The following is a 27277-nucleotide window of genomic DNA, read 5'->3' as shown; positions in this document are numbered from 1 at the left end:
TAGCCACGAGTAGTTTTAAATGACTTTTTTCCTTTGAAATGTAATTTTGCTGTCAGACTGTTCTAAACACGGGAAACATGAGCCCCTTTACAGGCATACTATAGACACCCCCCAGGTACGAAATTTAAAGGAACATTACACTTTTATTGTTACACTTTAAGCATTGTTAAAATCACTGCTCCCGAAAAAACGGTTGTTTTTAAAACTTCTTTTGGCATTGATACATGTCCCCTGGGGCAGGACCCAGGTCCCTAAACACTTTTTATGACAATACCATGCATATAAGCCTTTAAAATTAGCACTTTTGATTTCTCCCATAGATTTTTAAAGGGTGTTCCGCGGCTTTCGAATTTGCTGCGAACACCCCAAATTGTTCGCTGTTCGGCAAACAGCTGATGTTCGAGTCGACTTCATGTTCGACTCAAACTCAAAGCTCATCCCTACTGCACATATACTACAGTATATTGCAGTGCATTAATGCACATTTACCGCAGTATATTTCAGTGTGTTATTGCACATTTACCGCAGTATATTGCAGTGCGTTGGTGCACGTTTACCACTGTATATTGTAGTGCATTAGTGCGCATTTAACACAGTATATTGCAGTGCGTTAGTGCAGTTGTACTGCAGGAGCTGCATATAAACTAAACTGGAAGGTGACCACTACACATACAATAGCACAGACCAAGCTATCTGGCACTGTGCATTTGAAATAATAACAAGGAAAGGGCAGAGATACTCTGTCTGTTACAAGGATCTAGATATAAACTCAACAGCTGTAGTTAAACTATTAGATTATAATAATACTTACATAGTAGTCTCTTTTTGCTTGGGATTTACATAGTTGCCAAAATTGTAAAAAAAATTATAGGGACACTTTTTTGCCTGTAGGCGGAGTCTTATTATAATTATTGGACATGGCATCCGTTTGTAGGCGTGGCATGGTGGGGAAAGTAAAATGCAGCCCACGTAGCATGCCGTGGCAGAAAATGGGTGTGGTTTAAGTGAGATATTGGGCGTGGCTTAAAGGGGGCATGGCTCAAAGGGGGTGTGGTTAGGGTCTGAGATGAACGAGGGATGGAGGGAGAAACAGGGAGAGATAGACAGTAAGAGAGAGAGAAAGATAGAGAAAGAAAGAGATTGGGAGGGAGGGAAGGAGAGAGAAGGAAGGAAAGAACGAGGGATGGAGGGATAGCAGGCCCAGATCCTACACCACAATAGAAATATGTGTATTCCACAAAGTTTAACAACCAGCAGATAAAGATACCCCAAAACACTTGGTGTTAGCACTTCAATCATGCTGACACCATGGTATTTATAGTCTCAGGATGATTGAAGCACATAATTTCTATTATTACATTGTAATATAAAATTAAATCATTCAACTCACCATAATGCAGAATCAGTGGGAGCCCTGAGTGTGTCACCTGCCACGTCGCCTGCAACCAGATGCCATCAGGTGCCCCCAGCGGAGTTTCTCCTTACATCAGGCATTTTCAGCAGACTCTACCCTTATATCAGTTGCCCCCAGCAGAGTCCGCCCTTACATCAGGTGCCCTCAGCAGAGTCCGTCCTTACATCAGGTGCCCCCAGCAGAGTCCGTCCTTACATCAGGTGCCCCCAGCAGAGTCCATCCTTACATCAGGTGCCCCCAGCAGAGTCCATCCTTACATCAGGTGCCCCCAGCAGAGTCCGTCCTTACATCAGGCGCCCCCAGCGGAGTCCATCCTTACATCAGGTGCCCCCAGCGGAGTCTGTCTTTACATCAGGTGCCCCCCAACTGATGTAAGGAAGGGCTCTGCTGCTGGGGACACCTGATGTAAGGAGGGACTCCGCTGGGAGTAAGGACTCCTTACATCAGGTGGTGCCCCCAGCGGAGTCCCTCCTTACATCAGGTGTCCCCAGCAGCGGAGCCCTTCCTTACAGCAGTGTCTCCATTAGCGAAGCCCCTCCTTACATCAGTGTCCCCAGCAGTGGAGCCCCTCCTTACATCAGTGTCCCCAGCAGTGGAGCCCGTCCTTACATCAGTGTCTCCATCAGCGAAGCCCCTCCTTACATCAGTGTCCCCAGCAGTGGAGCCCCTCCTTACATCAGTGTCCCCAGCAGCAGAGCCCCTCCTTACATCAATGTCCCCATCAGCGGAGCCCCTCCTTACAGTGTCCCCAGCAGTGGAGCCCCTCTTTACATCATTGTCCCCAGCAGGCGAGCCCCTCCTTACATCAGTGTCCCCATCAGCAGAGCCCCTCCTTACATCAGTCTCCCCAGCAGTGGAGCCCCTCCTTACATCAGTGTCTCCATCAGTGAAGCCCTTCCTTTCATCAGTGTCCCCAGCAGCGGAGCCCCTCCTTACATCAGTGTCCCCAGCAGCGGGGCCCCTCCATACATCTGGTGTCTCCTCTTGTCGGACATGGGCTGAGGGTTGGCGGCAGCTACATGAGTTCCCGGCTTTCCCCGTGTGTTCAGTGGAGAGGGGAGGGGCCTCTGATCCGTGCAACCACTCAGCTTCAGTGTGCAAGAGAATTGTCTACTTGTACACTAAAGAGAGAAGCCGATTGGCTGCCCCTCCCCTCTCCACTGAACACGCAAGGAATAAGTGCGGCGGCCATATTTTTGTAGCCCGCTGCAGTTTTTGCCAAAAACAGCCCAGATTTCCCAGGACAAAAGCAAAATCCTGGGATTTTAAACAGGACGAGTTCTGATCGGGATGAGGGCCCAAAAGTGGGGATTGTCCCAGGAAAATTGGACTTTTGGCAAGTATGGATTGAGCAGCATGGACAGGACATATGACTGAGACTTTCTCTCTCCTTCGCTCTCTCCACTTTCTCCTTCTGGGGTTTCAAAGCCAATGGCCCAGGGACAGGAAGTGCATACATAATATATTTACAAGCATCTACAAATTCAGATAGTAGAGGGCAGCAGATTCCTATATGCTATTTTTTGCTTTTTATGCATTACTATTGACTTGTGTTGAAAGAAAAGGAGCTTGGGGCCAAATTATAGGACATCTACACAAGCCTTAACACCATTCACAAGGGCATTTAGGTGTACACCTGTGTGAAAGGCTATGTTTGCCCTTACAGGATATACAGGTGTTCTGTGCATCTGTGTGTGGGTGGTCCTATTCATATCAATTGGGATGCAGCCTTTAGCTGGGGACATTCACTGTACGGGGCCACGTGTCTTGCACATGGTTCAAGAACAGGTTTTCATTTCCCTATCAGCCACAATCCCCTAGCCTGAACCAGGGTCCACAGTTGGGTACACCAGGATCCCTCTTTTCCATGTGATCCATGAGATGTACAGTCTAGTGTGAAGTACTATCCCACTTCACAGCAGCAAGGTTACTAATAATCCACTTCAGACACATGAAGCAGCCATAAGCTTGGTCCAAATCAATTTTTTTTCACGTTTTTTTATCTATAAAAACAGCAGTTTTCAATAGTGTAAAACATTGCATTAAAACAGATAAAGTGTGCCTAAAGTAAAATGGAGTTTAGTCAATCGCTCTGGAAGGTGCATACAACCATAGGTGTTTAACATGAAATTCCCTGAAGACATTGAGTCTCCCCTAAGGTCGGAGGTCCAACTCAATTTTATTCTAACAGTTCTCTTCACAAGTCTATTCAAATTAACACCTTCTCAATTGATCATTCAGCAGTCCTGTTCCAATGGTGGTGTATCTTGATGTACCCAATAGTAGAGGGGTGCTTTTTTCTTGTGTTTAGCTAAAAAGGATAGTTCTTAGGTCATCTCTCTCTCTCCTGGTTTCTCTTTTTCAAATTGCCAGGCAGGTCTCTCTTAGCCATTCTCCACCCCAAATATTTATGCGATTCCCATCAGGAGGAAATTAACTAATTTTCCTTCCTGGAAGGATTTTAACAGACCTCCCCTATAATGGCAAGCTGATAGACATAAGGATGGAAAAGGCTCCGCCCTTTTTCTTCCCTTCAACCTGCCTCCCTGACATGAATGATTAAAAGTGCTGTCATTTTGGCAATCCCTTCCTTGCTTAGCCACATGTGACCATGCCCTAGCCCATGGTATCAGCTGTCAGTCAAGCATCTCTAGCAGAATTTCGGCAATCACTTCACTCTGGCTGCTGTGTACGCTTCCAGGCCCAGGTGACCCCGACCCGATGGGACCTGGTCCAGGTACTGGAGGACTGGCTGTACCCCCCTATATGTGGGCCTTAGTTAGGAATACGTAAATAGTTCATTGTCCATAGTCTGGGCACAGGTGCACTTTAACTGTGTCAAAATGGGTTAAAGAGGAGGAAGAAGTGAGAAAAACGTTACCATGTGTAACGGTCACATTTTTGCTACCCTGTTTCCCCGAAAATAAGACCTAGCGTGATTGTCGGTGATGGCTGTAATATAAGCCCTACCCCCCAAATAAGCCCTACCCTGTTTCCCCGAAAATAAGCCCTACCCTGAAAATAAGACCTACAAGGACTTTAACTAGAGCTTATTTGAGGGGTAGGGCTTATATTGCAGCCATCACTGACAATCACGCTAGGTCTTATTTTCGGGGAAACAGGGTATTTAAATTAGTGCTATGTTATAGCTTAGTATCTGGTGCCATCTAGTGACCAAAATTGTGTATGGACTTGATTTTATTCTTTCTTTCTGGTTATGTGAGAAGTTGACAGGAAGTGTTTTGTTTGTTTACATTGGACATTAACTTGACCTACCCATAATGGCCATTAACTCCCATGAACATCAGGAGAACAGAACTGCATTGTGGGAAGACTATAAAAGGGCTCAGCGCGGCCATCTTAGGGCTCTTAGAAATGCATGGCCAGCCTGGGAGGATCTGCGTGAGGTCTCAAGTGAAGCACGGGCTACCTCCACGGAAGAGCGATCCGAGCAGCAATACTGTGACATACCAGTGAGCTGGGCTGACGGTGGAGCAAGACTGGGAAGGAGCCAGAGAAGACTGTCGGAGCCATCTGGGAGTCCCGGAACGTCTCGTTGTGGGGAGCGGAGCAGCGCAGCAGTGCCGGCCAGCCGGGACAGGATCCTGTACACCGGAGTGGAACTTTCTGACAACACTGACCTGGTTGGGTGAGGGGGCTGTTGCCCAAAAGTTTCCTTGATGCACTTTTACACATCCATCTGTACAATACAGAGTTGCTGGGATCCATAGTCCCACACAGCAAAATCAGAAGAATTAGACTGAGCTAAAAATAGGCCCCAGGCCTGTATCCCATTGAGGATCTGGTACTGTGTCATTGGCATCAGAGATAGTTGCAGTACGGCTGTACCATAACTTTGATTCAATATTCAGCTTGCTTTGTATCGGGAGTCATTAACCATTGAATTACAAATTCACTTTATTCATAGCTAGCAGAAGAAAGAAGAAAAGAAGGACTGTCTAATAACACACAAGGCTTTGTGTTTTACTGCCATATTAAAGTTACTGTGATATCAAGTAATGGGAGCTCCCTAAAGACTGTGCTATACAGTTCACTCTGCCATTTGTCCCATTTTCCTTGACACATTATTAGCAGGCTTATTCAAACACTTTACATCTGTGTAATACCTTTGTAAGTTGAAATCAGTTGACTGTCACACTACGTTGGTCTGACAGTACCACTATTGTTGCGTTCTACTTTAATGCAAATACAGTAAACAAAGTTCTCGTTTAAGTATTTTTGTGTGGAGTGTTGTTTTCCTTTGTATTATCAATGACCAGGTGGAGACTGGACACTAAAGGTAAAGACAAAAAGGTATATTACATTGTATATTGAGAAATTGTCTTTAGGGTTTTTACTGCACACTATATTACACCACAGCTGTGTCAGGGGGATTGAGAGAAATTAAAGGGGTAACGAAGCAGAGTACAGGCCCAATTAAAATACAGCAGCTCCTTCGGGGGTCAGTGCTACACATGTATTCAAGAAACATTGAAATAATGCAGAAATTCACCATCACATTATGTGCGTCTAGAGCAAATTCCAAACCATGTGCCCAAGCCAGCAGCACTGAAAAAAAAAAATCACAATATCTGGCTTGCGGTCTAATACCTCACTATTGGATAGTATACAAAGACTACACAGTAATTAGTACTAAACGTTCACTAAATAAAAGCCTTCTTCAAATTACATGAAATGCTGTTTATGTGTGTATGACTGGATAACGCATGGGAGGCAGGATCTAGTTACACATTATTATTGCCTGAGAAGGCAGTGTAACCTTATCAGTGTGGAAACTCTCCTTACAATCCAAGAAGTCACCTTGATGTATAAATACAAATACAGCATCACAGCGTGCTTTTATTTAGACTGTCACTGGACTTTAATAGGTTGCTATGGACAATCGACAATGCTGCCACACAATTTTTTTTTTTTTTACACACAGACTCCAAATTATTTTAACTAAATAAATTGGTCTGCATATACTGTATGTAATATTGAAATTCTGCTCTGTAAAGTAAATACAGAAAGTGAGCATGTATTAAAAGTTATTAATGAAGTATTTACCTTGAAATGATTTTGTATTTGACTGTCACATTAATACAAGCTTGCCCTGCCATTTTTCTATTTTATTAAATAGAGCAATTTATAGATTAGCCACTAGAGGGAGCTCTGTATTTTTATATTACTCTTCAATTTCTCTAAGACTAATTTCACACTGGGGCCACCCGAGCGCCAGCGCTAAAGCGCCGCTCGTTTTAGTGACGCTTTAGCGCTGTTTAAGCGGCGCTTTTTGGCCAAAGACGGGGTTAAAAACGCCTGTGTTGCTGCACTTCCGAATCGCTTTTCAGGCGCTTCGAAAGCACTGCCCATTCATTTCAATGGGCAGGGTGTTTCGGGAGCGCTGTATACAGTGCTCCCAAACCGGCCCAAAGATTCTGCTTGCAGGACTTTTTTTAACGTCCTGCAGTCGCACCGCCCCAATGTGAAAGCACTCAGGCTTTCACATTCAGGCAGCATGAGAGGCAATTTTCAGGTGCTTTACAGGTCCTATTTCTAGCGCTAAAACGCCTGAAAACTGCCTCAGTGTGAAAGGGGTCTTACTGATAACATAAGATATCAGCCACACAGGGAGGGCATTGTGTTCAAAGAGTCACCCAGCTCATAGACATCCATTGTGTGGACTGGAGTAGCAGTAAAGGACAACCATTACATAGCATTGCATAGTGCAGAGCCTGTGTATGTATTGTGCAAATATGGCTGTCCCCAGGACATATAATATATAATTAAAAATTACACACAGAAATAATGTTTCTTTAAACCTTAAAGGGTTTGTAAAGGTTCACGTTTTTTCACCTTAATGCATCCTATGCATTAAGGTGAAAAAACATCCGACAATGCCGGTCCCCCCAGCCCTCCTGTTTTACTTACCTGACCCCTTGAAAGTTCGCTCCCGACATCCTCTTTGCCGCTCAGCCTGGCCGTTGATTGGCTATAGTGGATGGATTGAAAGCAGCGCAGCCATTGGCTCGTGCTGCTGTCAATCACATCCAATGACGCGGCACGCCCCAGGGGGCGTGGTCGAGTGATACAGTCAGCAGCTATAGCCACCGGCTGTATCACGGGATCGCGCCCGCAAGAACTAAACACTGAACTAAACACCATGCGAGAGAGCTCGCATTAAGGTGTTTAGTTCTTGCGGCGAGGAGCTGAGACAGCCGCCGAGGGACCCCAGAAGACCAGGTTCGGGGCCACTTTGTGCAAAGCGAGCTGCACAGTGGAGGTTAGTACAACATGTTTGTTTTTTTAAAAAAAACCTTTACAACCCCTTTAAAGGATAAGTTCACCTTTTAAAAAAATAATAAATGCACATTTTTTGCAGGTAAAAAAAATGTGCATTTACTATTTTATTTTTTATTTTTTTAGGAGCCTGGAAAGCATTCCACCAGCGATTAGCAGATCTCCTGCAGACTTTGAGTGCAAGCTGTCTGAGTGTATATGATATGGGCAGGCAGTTTCACACTGACAGGAAGAATCAATGAACTACCACAGCCAGAGGTTTAACTAGAATCTTCAGGGCCCCGGTGCAAGGAACCATGAAGAGCCCCCCTGGCCCCCAGCCGGTGCCCTTCCCACTAATCCTGGGGCCCTTTACTCCCATCATGGAACTCTTTATTACGGTCCTGCAGCGGGCCCCTTTCCTGCCATCGTGGGGTTCCCCCACGGGCCAGGACGCAAGTGCATGATTTGTGACCCCAGACCCCAGAAAGCCATTGCTAGTAAACCATACCTATTTAACCACTTGACCACCAGAAGGTTTTACCCGCTTCATGACCAGGGCATTTTTTGCTATTGAGCACTGCGCTACTTTAACTAGTAATTGCTCGGTCATGCAACACTGTACCCAAATGAAATTTATATCATTGATGTTTTATCACCACTGGGTTTTTTCTTCTTTACTATGTAGCATCTTCCTAAATAGGCACTAAGATTGGATACATAGGTTTAATGTTGGCTCACTGTGTTTTGTGGGGCTGTGTTTTTGATAGGTAAATTTATTGCGCTGTATTCAGTGTGGCTGCAATTGCTGTGTTAGGTAAATTTAGTTGCTTACTGTATTTAGTACAGCTGTATTTGACTATTCAGGTCTGCTCAGTGTTCTCAGCTGCTACCAGACTGATAGCTCCCTCTGCTTCCAGAGAGCTTGAGAAGTGTGGAGCTTTGCGGATGGTAGCATGAATATTGATGCAGCCCTGGCTGGCCAGTCCCAGGCTGATGGGCCCTGAGGCATGCAGGGAGATTGTATATATTATGTGAGCATATGTATAATGGAAAGAATACCGCGCTGTAGTACACAAAAAGTTCTTTACAAATCGTGCCTCAAAGAATAATAGTGTGAATAGCCAAACAAAAAAAATGTCAAAATTCTGAAAAAAATCCTAAAAAAGCAGCCGCTCTATGTGGGATACACACAATAACATAAAAAATAACAAAGGTAGCAGCGCTAATATCCCTAAGTAAATAATAAATACTAAATAGTGAAATTAACCTTAATATTTTACCAAGAAAATTTATAATACAAAATTATAAACACCAACACCAACAGGAGCTTGCGACCTTAACCCGGTCACGCCCCAGTAGAAGTTTGACGACGAAACGCGTGTAGGGTGGGCTACGGACGCCTTGCAGCACCTCTAACAAAGGGAATTCGATATCTTTTTCTTATGCTCGTTTTTTTCATTTGAAATTACCAGGATTACGCTATGGTGTTTCCCTTTCTTTTCCCGGGGAACCTCTGAATGGGAACCATCCCTTACATTTGGAGTTACATATACATCTCTCCATGGTGTGACCAATCCCCTGTGGCTTGGTGGAGCAGTGTTATCCATCATCCCCTCTGGCTATAGGAAGTGGAGATTGTTCCCTACCAGTCCATCCAGATAGAGGCCCCGACCGGGTTAAGGTCGCAAGCTCCTTTGGGCTTGCCTTGTGGTAAGCGCGCATTTCATATTGAGTTATCACAGTGGTGGGGTGGAGGAATGTTTTACCCAATCACTTTATATACTGTGAAGACCGGAATTTGAGCCCAGGCCTTCTTACAACACTTTTTATGGACTATTATTTTGCTCTGCTAGGGCTGTATCAATGAATGTTGGTTTAATACATTAAGTTTTGTTGGTGTTTATAATTTTGTATTAATAATTTTCTTGGTAAAATATTAAGGTTAATTTCACTATTTAGTATTTATTATTCACTTAGGGATATTAGCGCTGCTACCTTTGTTATTTTTTATATTATGTGAGCACACTGAGCTCAGTGTCTTTTCCTGGAGAGGACCAGTCCAGCCCGGAGGGCTGCTACTGCCCTCTAGGGCAGTGCTGCCATGTGCTTGCTACTTGTGAGGCCTCAGGTGGGCGACTGGAGCGCGTGGATGCTCGAACCCTAGAGAGAGCTGACTGAGGGGATGTCTCCTGAAGATCTGGTATGGTATCACTGAAATAAGGTGCCACTTGGAAGTTGGAAGGAGGCCAACAGCTGTCCTTGGGCCTTGTGTGAGTACCAGAGGCGTAACTATAGGGGTCACTCTCAAGGGTCGCAATTGCATCCTGGCCCCATGCTTCAGAGGGCCTGTGCGGCTCCCCTATGTCACAATCGTCTACACCTGGATGAGAGGGGCAGCAGTATATAGTGGTATATGTTCCCCCCGGTTATACTGCTCCCCTGTTGTATCACTGCCCACCATTGTAACCCTGCCCCTCTCCTTTCACAGTGCCCCCTCTTAACACGCTGCCCCTCTCCTGTTACACTTCCCAGGTACCCTTTTCCTGTCACACTGCCCCCTCTTTTTACAATAGACCCCCATCATACTGCCCCCCCTCTTATCACACTGCCACCCCCCTGTAATTCTGACCCCCCCACCCCTTGTTTTTCTGAACGGACACAGTGAGTGATTGGCAACACCCTCACTCTGTCCATTCATAACTGAAGCATAATAAACTGTGTTTATTATGCTTCAGTTTGGGAATGAACTGGAAGCTCTGTACAGTTATTCCTGTCCATTCATTCTGTACAACTGAGGCTGCAGAGATGGAGATTGAGGGATGTGTTTTCAATCTCCTTTCTCTGTCTCAAAGGTGGAACATTAGAGGACTGTTTAGACGCCTGATATTTCATCAAAGCCCCCCAATGGGGCTCCTAAAAAATGGTATAAAATAATTTAAAAATAAAATTAAAATTAAAAACGACTAACCTCATCCACTGCCCTACTGACCAGTCCACAACCATATTGACACCGTCCACTGTCCTACTGACACCAGTGGTGGAACTACCAGGGACTCGGTTGGGATTGGGCCCTGGCGTTCCGCCACTGTGGGGGGGTCCCAAGACGGCAGGAGGGGGGACCGCTGCAGAATATATGTAAGGAATTCACTGTGGGTCCATAATAAAGGGCCTGCAATGGGAGTAAAGAGCCCCGGGATTGGTGGGAAGGGCCCTTGCTATGGTCAGGGGGCCCTTCATGGCTTTTTGCACCGGAGCCCTCAAGATTCTAGTTACGCCTCTGGTGAGTACAGATGGTTTTGAGAGATCTTAGGGACTTTTGGGCTGCTGCTACCCCTCTTGTGTTGGAGAGTTATTACTGAGCCCAATTTATCAAAGTTACTGAGTCTGGGTTCACATTGCAGTACGGAGTAGGTCACAGCAGGGGTCCGGTGCGTCCCTGTTCACCGTTTCAGGTCCGATTTCGGCCCAAATTCAGCCAAGAAATTTTTGGCTGAATCCGACCTGAAACGGACCAGAAGATGCACAGGACCTCTGTGCAATTCGCTCCAGAGCCTCCATTGAGAGCCAATCACAATCTCCTGACATGGGAATTGGATGCAGGGAAACCCGCATCCAGTTCGCAATAGTGTGAACCCGGCCTAAAACAAGGAAAGTTGGATGTAGCAGCCAATTAAATTCTTCCTTTTATTCTTCTACACTGCACTGGGAGACCACAGGTGAAAATCTACTACTTGGTGTTGGTAACAAGAACAATTCTTCTAACCGTTTGAGTTTCAGATGCTACAACATTTGTCTATAATCAGGGCAGTCTTTAAGGCAGGGCAAAAGGGGCAGCTGCCCTGGGCCCTGTCATTGTTGTGGGGCCCAAAGCAGCTGCCTCATACTTGCCAACTATCCTAGTTTAAATTCCCTTGTCCCTTGAAAGTTTAGTCCTGTGCTGTGACCCGATATCTCAGTGTGAAGTGCTGGTACTAATGCTGCCCAGATCTGCCCTATTGTTGTGTACAGATGACTCACCTGCAGACACTGTGTTTACATGTAAATAACCTGAATTCATATGTAAATAGCGGCGGCATTCATAAGTAAATAGCTGCAGCCGGCGGCATTGATATGTAAATAAAGGTGGCATTCATATGTATATCATACCCCTCTGCAGTGAGGAGATGATGTGCTGTAACCTCTAGCAACCAATCAGTAAACAGTATTACTGTACAGTAATCTCTAGCAACCAATTAACAAGCAGAAATCATTTGCTGTAACTTCTAGTAACTAATCAGTGAGCCATAATGTGTGCTGTAACCTCTAGCAACCAGTCAGTAAGCAGTAGTGATATGCTGTTACCACTGTCAACCAATCGCAATTGCAACCTGATCTGATACAGTAAACTGCTATTTATTGTATGCCTCAGAGCAGGTGGAGAGTGAAATTGCATGGGGGGGGGGGGGGATTGCAAGATTTTTTTTGCCCAGGGTCCAATCAATATTAAAGACGGCCCTGTCTATAATCGATAAGAAAAAATGTAATATGCATTTTAGTTCAAATTTTACATTAATGGACAAGAGGACCTATGCTTGATAATTAAGGAGTGGTGGTGGGCATTTAGTTTCTGCCCTTAGTCTTTTTTGGGTTATTTATGATTATAAATTGGAATACGGTCTACATGAACTATACAAATGTATGTTATGCTGTTGATACTTAACTGGACCAAAGTAAATCTGTATGCAACCATGCAGCCAGTCTATAAAAGCATAACTAATTCTTCAGATTAACTCAGATAAATTCAAGGTGCATCAACACAAAAGGTGTTTAATGTCATAGGCCTCATTCACATGGGCGCTGAGACCCACACAGCGTGAATGAGGCATTTGTCTATGTGGCTGTAGTTCCTGGAGCTTTGCACCAGCAGCCTATGGAAGTGAATGCAGACAAAGCAGCTCTAGGGATTCAGCCATACATCCTAATTTGAGAGGAGTGCAGGGGAGAGTGCAGGGGAGAGTGCAGGGCCCTCTGAAAACTTAGTGCATCACCTCAGTGCTTTGGGGTGTCATGCAAAATGAACTGCACCGCAACGCAGTAACACATGTAACTTGTTTTCCCACAGAGAGCAAGGATTCAACTCTGCAGCTGTTTTCTAAAGAAAATAAACTGTAAAACTTTTGATGCACCTGGAATGTATTTATCTAATTTAAATTGAAGGTTCAATTAGGCTTTAAATCAGTAAAAGGCAAGGTCTTCTCAGGCCCCTTTCCCACCAGTGGATCGATCGAGTCCGCCTGTCCATTTTTCAGGCAGACCCAATCGGAACACCCATTGTTTTCTATGGATCGGCGGATGTCAGCGAACATGTGTTCGCTGACAGCCACTGGCATCCGATCTAGTCCTCTAAAAACAGACACGTTCCCCATTTGTCCAGTGGATCGGATGACAGTCGGATGGAAACAGAAATAAGGTCCATTCCCATCTGACCGCCCCATAGAGAACAGCGGGCTGTGTCCATGTCCGCTCTGCATAGCGGAGTGGACGCCGACCTATCATCTGCCTGCTCAGCGGGGATCAGCAGAGCAGGCGGATCTGCTTGGCAGATTCTGCTTCATCTGAAAGGGGCCTTATACTGCCAGCACCCTCTCCCCCTTTAAAAATCACTGAGTAGTTTCAAAATGTACCTGTAAAGAAAAAAGTTAGGCAGAGCCTCCCCTGCCATGAACATAACAGAAAAAAACCTAAAAAACCCCCCAAATGATCGAGCTTCGAGGGTCGTAGCTCGGGGACCTAGGTGTTCACAGAGACCCCAAATTTGGGGGATTGGTAGCTACTACTGGTCAATTTGGGGCTCCTGCCATCTATCATTCTGGAGATACGGTTAGGAGATATGATTTGTGCAGCCTGTCAGAAGTTACATATAGAGAAGCCAGTTTAAATATAAGCTGGCACACTCTGTTTGCAGCAGACTGTGTGGATGAGCTCACAGTGCCTCTCACTTCTTGTCAGAAGCACTGAGCTTAATGGAAAGCTTAGAGCCTTGGACCAATGGTAAAGCACCATTGGAACAAGCTGTCCAATAAAAATGCTGCAGTGGAGGCTCTCCTCTCACTGTAGTGTCATATAAGGGGGCATGTGTCTAAAAGACACATGCTCCCTTCCAGCCTTACTTGTAAGGGTCACTTTCAAACTGGAGCTAAAGGGAACATTAAAGCTAAATTCCAGGTACCTCTTGTTTACATAGTTACATTGGTCCAGCTTAAGTATACATGTTCACTGACCGCCCCATAGAGAACAGCGAGGGAGGCACAGGGAGGCTGCATTGATGGGCACAGCGAGACTGCATTCATGGGCACGGTAAAGCTGCATTTGATGGGCACCATGAGGCTGCAATTATGGGCACAGTGAGGCTGCAATAATGGGCACAGTGAGGCTGCATTGGTGGGCACAGTGAGGCTGCATAGGTGGGCACAGTGAGGCTGCAATGATGGGCACAGAGAGGCTGCATTGGTGGACACAGTAAGGCTGCATTGGTTGACACAGTGAGGCTGCATAGGTGGGCACAGTGAGGCTGCAATGATGGGCACAGAGAGGCTGCATTGATGAGCACAATGAAGCTACAATGTTTGGCACAGTGAGGCTGCAATGTTTGGCACAGGGAGGCTGCATTGATGGGCACAGGGAGGCTGCATTGATGGGCACGATGAAGCTACAATGAAAGGCACACTGAGGCTGCAATGTTTGGCACAGTGAGGCTGCATTCATGGGCACGGTGAGGCTGCATTAGTGGGCACGGTGAGGCTGCATTGATGGGCACGGCGAGGCTGCATTTATGGGCACAGCGAGGCTGCAATTGATGGGCACACAGAGGCTGCAATTGGTGGGCACAGAGAGGCTGCAATTAGTGGGCACAGAGGCTGCAATTGGTGGGCACACATATGCTGCAATTGGTGGGCACACATAGGCTGCATTGGTGGGCACAGCGAGACTGCATTCAAGGGCACGGTAAAGCTGCATTTGATGGGCACCGTGAGGCTGCAATTATGGGCACAGTGAGGCTGCAATAATGGGCACAGTGAGGCTGCATTGGTGGGCACAGTGAGGCTGCATTGGTGGGCACAGTGAGGCTGCATTGGTGGGCACAGCGAAGCTGCATTGGTGGGCACAGCAAGGCTGCATTGGTGGGCACAGAGAGGCTGCATTGGTGGGCACAGTAAGGCTGCATTGGTGGACACAGTGAGGCTGCATAGGTGGGCACAGTGAGGCTGCAATGATGGGCACAGAGAGGCTGCAATGATGGGCACAGAGAGGCTGCATTGATGAGCACGATGAAGCTACAATGTTTGGCACAGTGAGGCTGCAATGTTTGGCACAGTGAGGCTGCATTCATGGGCACGGCGAGGCTGCATTGGTGGGCACGGTGAGGCTGCATTTATGGGCACACAGAGGCTGCAATTGGTGGGCACACAGAGGCTGCAATTAGTGGGCACAGAGGCTGCAATTGGTGGGCACACATATGCTGCAATTGGTGGGCACACATAGGCTGCAATTGGTGGGCACACATAGGCTGCAATTGGTGGGCACAGTTAGGCTGCATTCATTGGCACAGAGAAACTGCATTAGTGGGCACAGCAAAGCTGCATTAGTGGGCAAAGCGAGGCTGCATTGGTGGGCACAGTGAGGCTGCATTTATGGGCACAGTGAGGCTGCATTGATGGGCACAAAGAGGCTGCAATGATGGGCACCATGAAGCTACAATGATGGGCACAGGGAGGCTGCAATGATGGGCACAGGGAGGCTGCAATGATGGGCACAGGGAGGCTGCATTGATGGACACAGGGAGGCTGCATTGATGGACACAGGGAGGCTGCATTGATGGACACAGGGAGGCTGCATTGATGGACACAGGGAGGCTGCATTGATGGGTACAGGGAGGCTGCAATGATGGGCACAGGGAGGCTGCAATGATGGGCACAGGGAGGCTGCATTGATGGGCACAGGGAGGCTGCATTGGTGGGTACAGGGAGGCTGCATTGGTGGGCACAGGGAGGCTGCATTGGTGGGCATGGTAAAGCTGCATTTGATGAGCACCATGAGGCTGCAATGATGGGCACATTGAGGCTGCATTGGTGGGCATGGCGAGGCTGTATTGATGGGCACGGTAAGGCTGCATTGATTAGCACGGTGAGGCTGCATTGATGGGCACGGTGAGAATGCATTGATGGGCACGGGAAAGCTGCATTGATGGGCACAGTGAGGCTGCATTTTATGGGCACTGGTGAGGCTGCATTGATCTCTTGTATCTTGTCTGCAGTCTCTGGCCATCTCTTGTACTATGTCTGCAGTCTCTGACCATCTTTAGTATGATGTCTGCAGTCTCTAGCCATCTCCTGTACCATGCCCGCAGCCTCCGACACCTCCTGTATCATGTCTGCAGCCTCTGACATCTACTGTATCATGCCTGCAGCCTCTGACCATCTCTTGTATCATATCCGCAGCCTCTGACCATCTCTTGTATCATATCCGCAGCCTCTGACCATCTCTTGTATCATGTTCTCAGTCTCTACCCATCTCTTGTATCCTGTTCTCAGTCTCTACCCATCTCTTGTATCCTGTCCTCAGTCTCTACCCATCTCTTGTATCCTGTCCTCAGTCTCTACCCATCTCTTGTATCCTGTCTTCAGTCTCTAGCCATCTCTTGTATCCTGTCTTCAGTCTCTAGCCATCTCTTGTATCCTGTCCTCAGTCTCTAGCCATCTCTTGTATTCTGTCCTCAGTCTCTAAACATCACTTGTATCATGTCCCCAATCTCTGACCATGTCTTGTCTTATATCATGTCTGCAGTCTCTGAGGGGGAGTCTGGAGAGGAGTTAAGAGTGGGAGTGCCGCCAGGATGGTGGTCATGGGAGAAGTCATATGTGGACTGTGGGGAGGAGACTATAGGATAAAACCAGAGCCACCAACCTGGAGCCATCTGACTGAGCCCTGCACAGTGCACCTGAGAGGAGGTCAGTGACAGCTCCGCCAGTCAAGTCTGGGGGGGGGGGGTCACTGATGTAAGGGGGGAGCGAATACAATAATATAAGGGGGCACTGATATAAAGGTTTCCCCCTTATATTAGTACCCCCCCCCCCCCATTCTTCTGTGGAAGGTGGTCTCTGGAAACCAGAGTCCCCCCCTCGTTCCTGGGGTGCCCCTTGATGATGGACGATTTTACCACTTTTAACTGGAATTTGCTTTATATATATATATATATATATATATATATATATATAGCCCTATGTGCTCATATCTGCCTTCTATGTATATATATATATATATATATATATATATATATATATATATATATATGTATATAATACAGTCTTCAAATGTGCTTTAAAATGCATGGTTTTCCCTTTCATGAACAAGGCTGAAAAATAATGACGTTATGATGTTGGGCTGGTATAATAATGCTATAGGGCTGGTATGATATTTTTTCCAGGGCTGGTTTTTATTCCCAGTCCGGCCCTGCTCTGGAGGTCACCATTAGGCCTCTAGAGGTCCTGGACTTTGCTACACATAACTGGTTGATCAATGTAGAAGTGGAGACTCAGTGTAGTCTTCTTTGCTTCTTCAGTGATTCTCTGAGTCTTCCGGGTCCTGTGCTAAGCAGCCGCATAGTAATTACAAGGGGTCATTCGCTTGGCTCTGGAGCCATTTGGAGGGCATTTTTCCCAGTGAATGCAAAGTTATCTCTGAATGGATGTGGGGGAGTGGCAGGGTGGTGACTAGGAACGAGCACGGGGGTGTTCGGAATCCTAGTCCCAACCCATCTGCCCGATCCCACCAGGAAGCCGACACTGCACACAGTTAATCACAGGCAGTGAGACATTACCTGGTCCGCAGCTGCATAGACCGGGAAATGTCTCAATGTCTATGATTAGCGATAGGGAGCGGATAGAGGTGTTCACACTGCAGCATTAGCATTGCTCCGAGGCAAAAATAATGCTGCTTGCAGAGCATTATTGAAGCGCACCAAAACTGCACTTTATATGCACTGTAACGCACCTATGGCGTTCACAGTGCGGTTACAGAACATCAAAAGTGATCATTTCCCATTTTAGCCTTGTAAAAGAAAAACATACACGCAGGGCATTTGAGAAGTGTTGCCTGGCGCAACATAAACGCTTGTAAAACACATGCTCAATGCTCATTAACCCTTTAGGTGTGTTAATGAGTTAGGCTGCTTTAAAATGTAAATGCAAGTGTGAAAGAGCCCTTATTGACTGCTTGAATTAAACACAGTTACTGGGCCACGATAAAAAAAAATAGCCCTTTATACCTGTGGAAAGAAGTATGGAAGATGGCATGGCAGACATCCTTGTAAAAATGCTAGGTGCTTCACTGTCATGTACTGTAATATACTGACCACAATGTTTTCTGAGATACTGATCCATAACAAGCATGCAGCAGGTGAAATCAGAAACTACTAATGCCAATGGATCAGTACCTGTGTAAAGGCTGGCCATACACCATACAATTTTCTTTAGATTTACCTTCAACTATGTAGTAGAAGGGCCTTCCTGATTGCTTTCAAATTGAAAGTGTTTAGGTTTGACCTCATATTATATGGTTTTGGTAAATCTAAAGGAAAGTTGCATCAACAATGGTTTTTACTTCTTTATTTTTTTATTTTACTACAGGTTTCCTTTTAGTAAATAACCCTCTTCTGTGCACACCCTCAAATGAAATCCCTTCCTGCCCAAAATGTAATTTCTCTGTTTTAAATAGGTGACTCCCTGAATAAACCAGTAATTACCCAACCCACATTCAAATAAGAATAACCTGAAAGCTCAGCTTGTATACCACTGCTACTAAGGAAGAGATTCCTTAGCCTGAGCTGGAAAAGATCATCGTCTGTGCTTCACCAGGAAGATCCTGAAAACATGGCCTGAATTAGTAATGAATTTTAATCCAGTAATAACTCCTCCCCCAGAATAGTACTTATACACCATACATAGTGCAGGGCTCTGCTGCTCCACACCATAAATATCTGTGGGCCCTATAGGAAGCCAAAGGCTGGCTTCATGGCCTATGTCACAGTTTAAGAGTGAGACCTAGATTTGGGCACAGGAGCTGGCTCAGTGGCTAAAAAGCATACATTGGTCCACAGAATAGTTTGTAGAGTGTGGCAGTCAAAGATACAGAGATGGCCAGCAGGTAAGGATTTATGGGCAATGAACACATTAAACATTACAGGCCTTTGGTCTGTTGTTTTACAACAGGGATTTATAATTCCATTAATCTGAATACAAGAGCACCATCTGTTTAAATAATAGATTTTGGGACTCTGATCAATGTGGATTATGGAAGGCACATAAAACCTTTATGGGTTAACCCATTGGTGTTGCACCTACTAATTTGTAAAGCAGACTACAGTATATGCATGCTAAATAACTTTTTTCAATATGCAATTCTGTTTATAAATAGTATAGAATTTCTCTGTGTAGTGTGTGTGTGTGTGTGTTGTTGTTTTTTATTATTATTATATTTTTGGAATAAAATCAGCTTTTATTGTGATATCAGAGTGGTGATCGGTGACCCTAATTCCCTGTACCCAGACAGTGTCAGAGTAAGCAAGAAATCTTGCTCCTTGGTGAGAATTGTCTTTACTGAAACCAATACACTGCAAGTTAAGCAACTGCCATCAAGGTGTTAAATCTCCTGCTATGAAGTGATTAAAATGTCATGCGTTGCTGTAGCCTAGGAGTGCACAAATTATCAGAAGTTCAGATATGCTTCTAAAATATCATGCAATAAATGGCTTGTTGTCATTTCCAAAACAAGAGACTTTCAGTGGTGCAATTGAACAATCAGTTGCCCTCAATTATCGACATTATTTCAATGGCTCATGCTACTAAGATCGCTAATGAATAATCCCAAAGCACGGTGATGGTTGAGGTGACACAAATGACTAGCTATTGTATAAACTACACAAGTAGCCTTGAAGTAGCATTATCGCACAATGCAACAACTGTGTGACTGATTTATTTCCTCTTGGCAATAATTTGCTACTTGGTTATTAAACTGCTAGTGATTTTAGTAGATTGATACAGCTACTATGAATCATTTGTACATTAGCTCTGGATATAGGGATTAATGTGGAATTACACCACAAACCGAAAATGCTATTAAAATTCATTTTTATTCCAATCAAACGCCCCCACCCATCCATGATTTTTTTTTTTTTGCTGAGAAATCACTTTGAAAAACACCCCTAGCATTTCTAGCCATCTTGAGTAAGAACAGATGATTCGTGTAGCATTTACTTCCTGGAATCCATCTGCCCATGCTCTGGCATGCAGACAGGAGTGTGTGATTGGCTTAAAAAAAAAAAAAAAAATCCTCCTCCTGAAGACTGCTGTGATATAAAGGACATCATTTGCCTAGGTCTGGAAACCAGAAAGTAACAGAAGGAATGTGTTAACTTGTTAAAAAAAACTTTTTTTTTTTTTTTTTCTACTGAATACTTTCCTATCCTTTTACTAATGCTAGCAGCATAAGGATTAAAATAGTCAATGTTGACTGAGAGATTTGTGGTTAATCTTTCTTTTGAGAATGTGTTTCATTTGGTTATTCTCCTTCTAATTTAAAGCTAAAGTTGATGTATGTCTTATTTGCATAAATACATTTGTCCAGCTTGAACCAATGTAAGAATGTATATATGCCATTCCTGGCTGATCCCGACTCTTGAAATCACAGAAGTATGTCCCGCTATTACATTGCCAGCTGCCAGGCCCCATCCCAAGTAGCTGCCCTGCTGTATACTGAACACAGGAGGGAACTCGGTGAACGCAAATCGTTCTCTGATTAGAGGATATGAGGCACAGTGGTCACAATCTCAACCTCGTCCAATCGGTGAATGATTTCCTTAGAAAATACAAAGTATTCTCTGAATGGAGCAAGTGATCTCCTGTGTTCACTAAGAAGCAGGACAACTTCTTAGCGCAGGACCTGGACGCTAATGGGGAGATGCTACTACAGTGCAGTGATTTCTAACTTCCACAGAGACCAGCCAGGTATGACGCTTACATTTATCCAGCTTGGACCAATCTAACTAGGCAAAACAAGCCTTACCTAAAACTTCAGCTTCAAAATTACAAGAATGATCTCCTAACGTTTACCAAACCTATTCTACAGTAAAAGTAAATGGAAATTCTTGCATAGGGGCATTCTCTAAATCTCTGAAATTAACAATCCCCTACATTAGACGCCTTCCTACAGCTAAACTAATACTGGAGCGGTCAGCCCCAACACATAATCGCATCATTTTTAAATCTGCAGTTTTCATACCTGGCGATCCTTTCCTTGGCAAGAAAATGCCTGATATAGGACAGCAACGTTTTGTCCTTGTCCCCCAATTATTCTACTTTAAAGTTGCCCTGCCACATGAGCTTCTAAAGTGGTCATTTCAACACACATTTCATAGGAATGGCCCACTGTTGTCACCATTAGGACACCCACCTGCTCTAAAAAGCGATCTGCGATGAAATGTTTTTCAGAGTTGAAAAGCGGCTGCCGGACATTCAATTTTTACTCTGTGTTTGTATTACACCATACAGCTACAGTATTAGAATTTAGATGGGTCATCGTGGGCAATAAAAACATAATCAACCACATGTTTTTACCGCCCCTTTGTAAAATGGTGCTTAGTATTTAAATTCACTTGTAAGTTTTACTGAGCTAACCATGCAATTCTGTGGAGCTCTCCCTTTTCCCGATCGGAGTACCTTTTTTAAAAAATATTAGATGCAATGCTTTTCTATTAAAAAGGCACCGTGAAGTCTCCCTAGAGCTAGTAATATACTGGGGCTCAGAATCTATGCAAGTACAGGTAACCTTTTTTCCTAACAGGTTCACTTTTAGTAGTAAGGAAAATGGTAAAAGACTGCATGTCTCCTCCTATTATTAAATGTCATACTTCAGCATAGGGACACAAACGCCAATATAAACCAGACTGAAGTTCTTAATTCTTCTGCACTCAAAATTAGGAAAACAAAAGTTTGGACTAGCATTGTGCTTAAGGCTGGGTTCACACTGGTGTGATGTTAGACATCGCATGTTATTCACACCACACTGCTGTGCAGATCACATGCGATGTCTGTGCGATGCAAATTCAGCCATACAGATTGTAAAGCTGAATTTGCCTTCGCACCAAGATGGTGCAGAATATATATATATATATATATATATATATACATTTTTTTTTTTTTTTTTTTTGTCCGCACTGCAATCGGATCAAATGGGTTGCACCTATGCAATTGGATTCCTGCACCAATTGACAGTTCGCACTGCGATATGCGAACTGATCTTGGGGGGGGGGGGGGGGGGGTCATTAACTATCTATTGACACCCGCAATGGTTTTAATAGAGCAGTGTGAACTGCGAGTCCTATGCGATGTGGGAACCGGCACTGGAATCACTTCTATGGTGATGGTCATAATCATCTGGGTCCATGTGTGAGCAACTTCCCCTGTGCACACTGGCTAAAGGAGGTTTCTTGGTACCACCGCTGTTTATAGAACACCTTGTTTTCCTAATTCTAAGTGCAGAAGGGTAAGCACCTCTGGTTCATATTGGTGTTTACAGCCCCCAACTTTTTGAGATGGGAACGAGGGACACCTACTAGCAAAAGTATGTAGGCATAGCCTACACCCCCTTAAAGGAGATTTATACAAAAAATGATTAGTGAAAACCACAAGTGAGGTGTTTTTTTTTTTTTTTTTCTGCCTCTAAATGCCCCTTGATGTTGGCTTATGTGTCCATGCACACACAAACTTTCAGAGGTGTTTGGAGGCATAAGTGATTAGGGGCAGTAGGAAAAAAAAATGACAGCCTGTGCCTCCAGGAGCAGAGGCTGTTGAGCTGTAAAAATGAAAATCGCCAAAAAACAAGAAGTGTTTAGCTGCGTTTTTACTTTTTTTTTTTTTTTTTTTTTTTCGGGAGTGTTCTTACTGAACAAATGCCAAAAACTGCTAACGCCAAAGTGGAAAAATGTTGGTGCTTTTTTTTTTTTTTTTTTTTTAAACGTCCTGTGTGCATGAGGCCAAAAAGTGCATTTTATATACAACTGCAGAGATCAGACCAAAATGAGGGACAAATGAGGAGGAAAGAGGGACTTTGTTCCAAATCAGGGACCGCTGGGAGCTTTGGGGTGATTTTACTGTTTGTGTTTATGAGCTACTGCATCTAACTTATTCTACTGGCTAAAATATTATTTTATTCTAGACACACAGGTTTGAGGCATTTTTCTTTCATGCTGCTCTAAAATACGCCTGTAAATGCCACAATGTGCACATTAGATAACCTAGAGTTGCTTTCAGGGGTATAAAAATGCATGCTAGACTCCTCTAACAGCAGCATTTTTCCTGCTCCTGTGCATGAGGCTTTAATGAGCGATTGCGTGCAGTACTCACTACAGGCTGTGGGTGGCACTGCTGAGCTTTTTAATTGTGTTAATTTTTGCAGAACATGATTAAAGGGTGTCCTGCAAAGTGCACAGGATGAGATCTGCAAACACTTCTACAGCTACAGGCAGCAGCTCAGCCTTACTTTCCTGCATATATAGCTTTGGGATTGATAGTTGCTGTGAGTATTATTAAGCATTAATAGGAGGTGTGAGGCAAGGTGTGGCTGGATGCCACTTGGGAAAGATGCCAGGCAGAGATGTTACCCTGCTAGTGTGCTGCACCCAAGTGACCTCAGCACATGTGAACAGCCTGTACTTTGTATCAGCTGAGGCTTTTGACTTAGACAGGCACCTGATGGAAACACATTATCCCATGCCTCTTATATACACCTACAGCACAGAACAGAAAGCATCTACCTGACAACTCCTTATCTGATCCCTGCTCCTGATAAGCCATGCTGATCATCACTGCAGACTTCATACTGACAACCCTCCGCCTTCTCTGTATTCACTGCACTCAGCACTCATTGGCATACTTGGCATTAAATCTTCTTGCTTCTCCCATAACCAGGACTTCACTCCCAGCATCCAGATCCAGGATTTCGTGCCTGGCACCCAGGCACCTGTTGCAGAAGTTTGCCGCACTGAGTCGCATGCTGCTCCCTGGAGACGCATCTGATGGAAGGGCCAATGCAGGGGCAGCCCACAGAGAGGGCACAGCTGTCTCTGGATATGAGATGGGGGAGGTCCAGATGTGCCACACTGTTTACCCCTGGCACTCCAACCACCTGGGAGAACTGAGTGCTGGACAGCTCCTCACATGGATCGATACTACAGCCTGCCTGGCAGGTAAGAGGACCCCCATACACACACTCGGCTAAACTGATTGGTTCACTTTCAAAGAATTACAATCCTATACTCAGCTGGTATTGTCATGTTTGATGTGACTCCCTTTTTTATTTTTTATGGTGGTCATACACACGTCGATAAATGTTCAAATACTTTTTTTCCAATCTCTCATAGGGATAATTTATCTATAGATAGATAATATTGATATAGATCAATATTCCACACAAGAGGGAGTCGACTTCAATCAATGGTAAAGATACAATTCAAATTTGTGATCATACAGTAGTGATCACATTTCTGCTTCCATCATGTAATCTCATAATCTGATCAATCAAAATATAATCGTATTCTTGAACAAAGTATCATGGTGCTACCAAGAGATGTAAAGTAATCAATCGTTTTGTATTTGCTATGAAAGTTTATTTAATTTGGCATAGGTGTATTGATGATTTAAGTATAAAGCACGGTTTTTACCTTTTTCAATTTTCTATCATTGAAAGGTATGATCCCTTGTGCTACCAAATGAATTAAAAAAAAAAAAAATAAATAAAATAGGTGAAAACTGCTGGTAGACCTAAAGTGTACACAGTGCACAAGAATAAATGTGAATAAAAAGTGATCAGCGCAACTTTCTAAATCATGACTAAAGTTAATAATTGGTTGATAGTGATTTAAACAAGTATAATAGTGAAAACGGTGATCAAAGTCCAAAATATCCAAATGTGGTGAAACGATTCTTCTAAAAAATATATCTAGAGAATTCTTCTGAACACAATCTCCGTGACTTCGCAATAGCTTAATGCTCCCAGAGCTCTTTCCTCAGTAAGAAGTATATTAAGCCTTATAGATCTCCTGTGGTAAGGACAGGCTTACAGCTACAGATCTCCAATTTCCAGGCGTGTTGAAAATTCCGGTTCTGGATGGTGTTACACCAGGCTCAGGACTCCATGTGATGCTGCCAAACTTTCCCTTTGGGACTCCTAATTACACAGTCATATCAGGGTTCCAAATATCATATGAGAACAAAAAATGGCCTCCCATAGTGTAAAACGTATAAACAATGTAAGTTTATTCAAAAGCCAAATGGATTCTTACATTAAAAAAGGTTAAAAAGAGCTTGTAAAGCGCAAACACGGCGTTAGATGCCTCTTGCCTCACTTGCAGTCCTCTCTGAATATCAGGCCATGCCTATCGCACCTGCACTGCCGTACAGCTACGACTATTTGCGCAGGAAAGTCGACCTGCCACAATATAACCTGGTAAAGGGCCACTGTCATCGGCCCTTTACCCTGATCCGTGATGGGCCGGGTCCAAAGAACCCGGCGATCATGGATGCTTCTGGGTGTGCACCCCAGGAGGTGCGCGGGAAGTGCATGTTTGGGAGGACATCCCTGGATGCCCTCCCAGAACTAGCCGACCGCGCAGTAGCCGTCATTCGGCTATGGCCTGGTCGACAAGATGTTAAAGGTTCCTTTTGGGGTAAAAAGGTTGAGAAAGGTTTGCTCTACAGAAACAACATTATAAAGATCTAGATAGAACCCAAAAGACTTGCATGTACATTCCGTGTTTGGCCATGTTTCATATACATATAATAAACAAAATAAACATACTACTAGCTGCATGGTATGTTATATGTTGTTGCACCTCTAAGTCAGGAGTTCTTAACCTGGGGTCCATGAATGGGTTTCAGGGGGTCCATGAGGATTTACATTCATTATACAGCCCCCACCCCCTTATCCCAATCAATAGTTTCCCATTGAAATAAATTAAAGCGGGGGTCCACCTACATCAACCTAAAAAAAAAAAAATATTAAAAGCCAGCAGCTACAAATATTGCAGCTGCTGACTTTTAATACATGGCCACTTACCTGTCCCAGGGTCCAGCAATGTCGGCAGGCGACGCCGAGAACCCGCTCGGTTCTCGGCAGCTGCCGCCACCATCCTAGGTGGGGGAATCAGGAAGTGAAGCGTTGCGGCTTCACTTCCCAGTTCCCTACTGCACATGCGCGAGTCGCACTGCGCATCGTAACTGGTCCCTGCTCTCTCCTGGGAGCTGTGTGTTTCCCAGGAGACAGCGCGGAGGGACAGGAAGAGGCAGACTCCCATGGGAGTCTATGCCGGAAGTGGGTGCAGATACCTGTCTTAGACAGGTATCTGCACCCCCCTCCCAACTGAAAGGTGCCAAATGTGACACCGGAGGGGGGGAGGGTTCCGAAAAGCAGAAGTTCCATTTTTGTGTGGAACTCCGCTTTTAAAGAAAATGCACCCTGTCGCTGCTTATAGTGCCGACTACTAAGTGTCTATTGTTGGCCCATGTTTGCTATTTACATTTTTATCATCGTTCTGTGCACAACTGCCACCTTGTACCACTGCATAATAGCAAGTGCTAATTCTCAGTTTCTAGTAATCATAGTTTCTAGTAATAATGGTATTGGGCAGAATTAAAATTGTCAAGACTCATCTACCTGTCTTCTCTCTCCTTTTTCTGAGGCTTGGCCAAGAGCAGCAGTAGCCATTGGCTGGTGCCACTGTCTGTCAAAGCCAGTGAGGAGGGAGTGGGAGGTGGATCAGAGCCGCGCTGTGTGTCAATGTACACACACAGCCTGGCTCAGGATTGACCCCCACATGAGTGCCCCTATAGGAAACCGCTTCTTTATGGTGGCAGACACAGAGGAGGAGATACCTGGAGTGCCAGTGGGTGACCCCAGAAGAGGAGATTCAGAAGAGTGCTGCTCTGTTATACCATTGCACAGAGCAGGTTAAGCATAACATATTCTTTTAGGAACCAAAAAAAAATAAAAAAAATAACAATCTGTTTAAAATTGGTTACTTTATTCAAATGTTATGTTTGTCATATGTATAAGGCAATCAAATGTAAATAATATAAAGAACATATATTAATTGCATGCAGAGTTGAGTTTATGTGAATATTTATGGGGGGGGGGGGGGGGTCCATAGCTCTCATAAGGGGTCTGTGACTCAAAATGGGTTAAGAACCACTTCTCTAAATGATCTATTTATTTTCAGCTGAAAGACATGCTGGTTTTGCCTGTGTGACAGCATCAGTGGATGACATCCAGATTGAAGAGACAGCCAGGTACCGCTCATTGTTCCTTGTTAGCACCTTTGAGACTTTAATAACAGCTGATCTAGTTTAGATAGTGAGAACATTAATTGCTCTAAAGTTCAAGGTACATTGTAAGCAGTCATTTAGTTTGTTGGCCAGACGGAAAGCAGTGTGCAAAACGCCAACATATGAAGCTTCTGTCAAAAAATTGTACATTTCCAGTGTTTTGTCCTGT

At 44.7% G+C, this 27277-nt stretch overlaps 1 protein-coding gene and 1 long non-coding RNA gene across 4 annotated transcripts in view; one reads left to right on the top strand and one right to left on the bottom strand.

Annotated features, from left to right (window-relative positions):
- The window catches only part of LOC141135636 (uncharacterized), a 46127-nt gene extending 22260 nt beyond the window's left edge, over positions 1 to 23867 (bottom strand). The window contains exon 1 of the long non-coding RNA XR_012243580.1: positions 23544 to 23867. This is a non-coding gene — a long non-coding RNA (uncharacterized lncRNA). The remainder of the gene's footprint in view (positions 1 to 23543) is intronic.
- ACOT12 (acyl-CoA thioesterase 12) overlaps positions 1 to 27277 on the top strand; it is a 129449-nt gene that overhangs the window by 17304 nt on the left and 84868 nt on the right. Inside the window, exons 1-3 of one of the 3 annotated variants that reach the window (XM_073624444.1) lie at positions 23168 to 23305; positions 23698 to 23975; positions 27003 to 27072. In XM_073624444.1, coding sequence (XP_073480545.1) covers positions 23780 to 23975; positions 27003 to 27072 — 266 coding nt within the window. In that variant the 5' untranslated portion in view covers positions 23168 to 23305; positions 23698 to 23779. The other 2 variants (XM_073624443.1, XM_073624442.1) reach the window with 2 other exon arrangements.

Source organism: Aquarana catesbeiana, linkage group LG01, assembly GCF_042186555.1.
Source record: "Aquarana catesbeiana isolate 2022-GZ linkage group LG01, ASM4218655v1, whole genome shotgun sequence".
In the NCBI taxonomy this organism is placed as follows: domain Eukaryota; kingdom Metazoa; phylum Chordata; class Amphibia; order Anura; family Ranidae; genus Aquarana; species Aquarana catesbeiana.
This window is presented reverse-complemented; position numbering and strand designations above follow the sequence as displayed.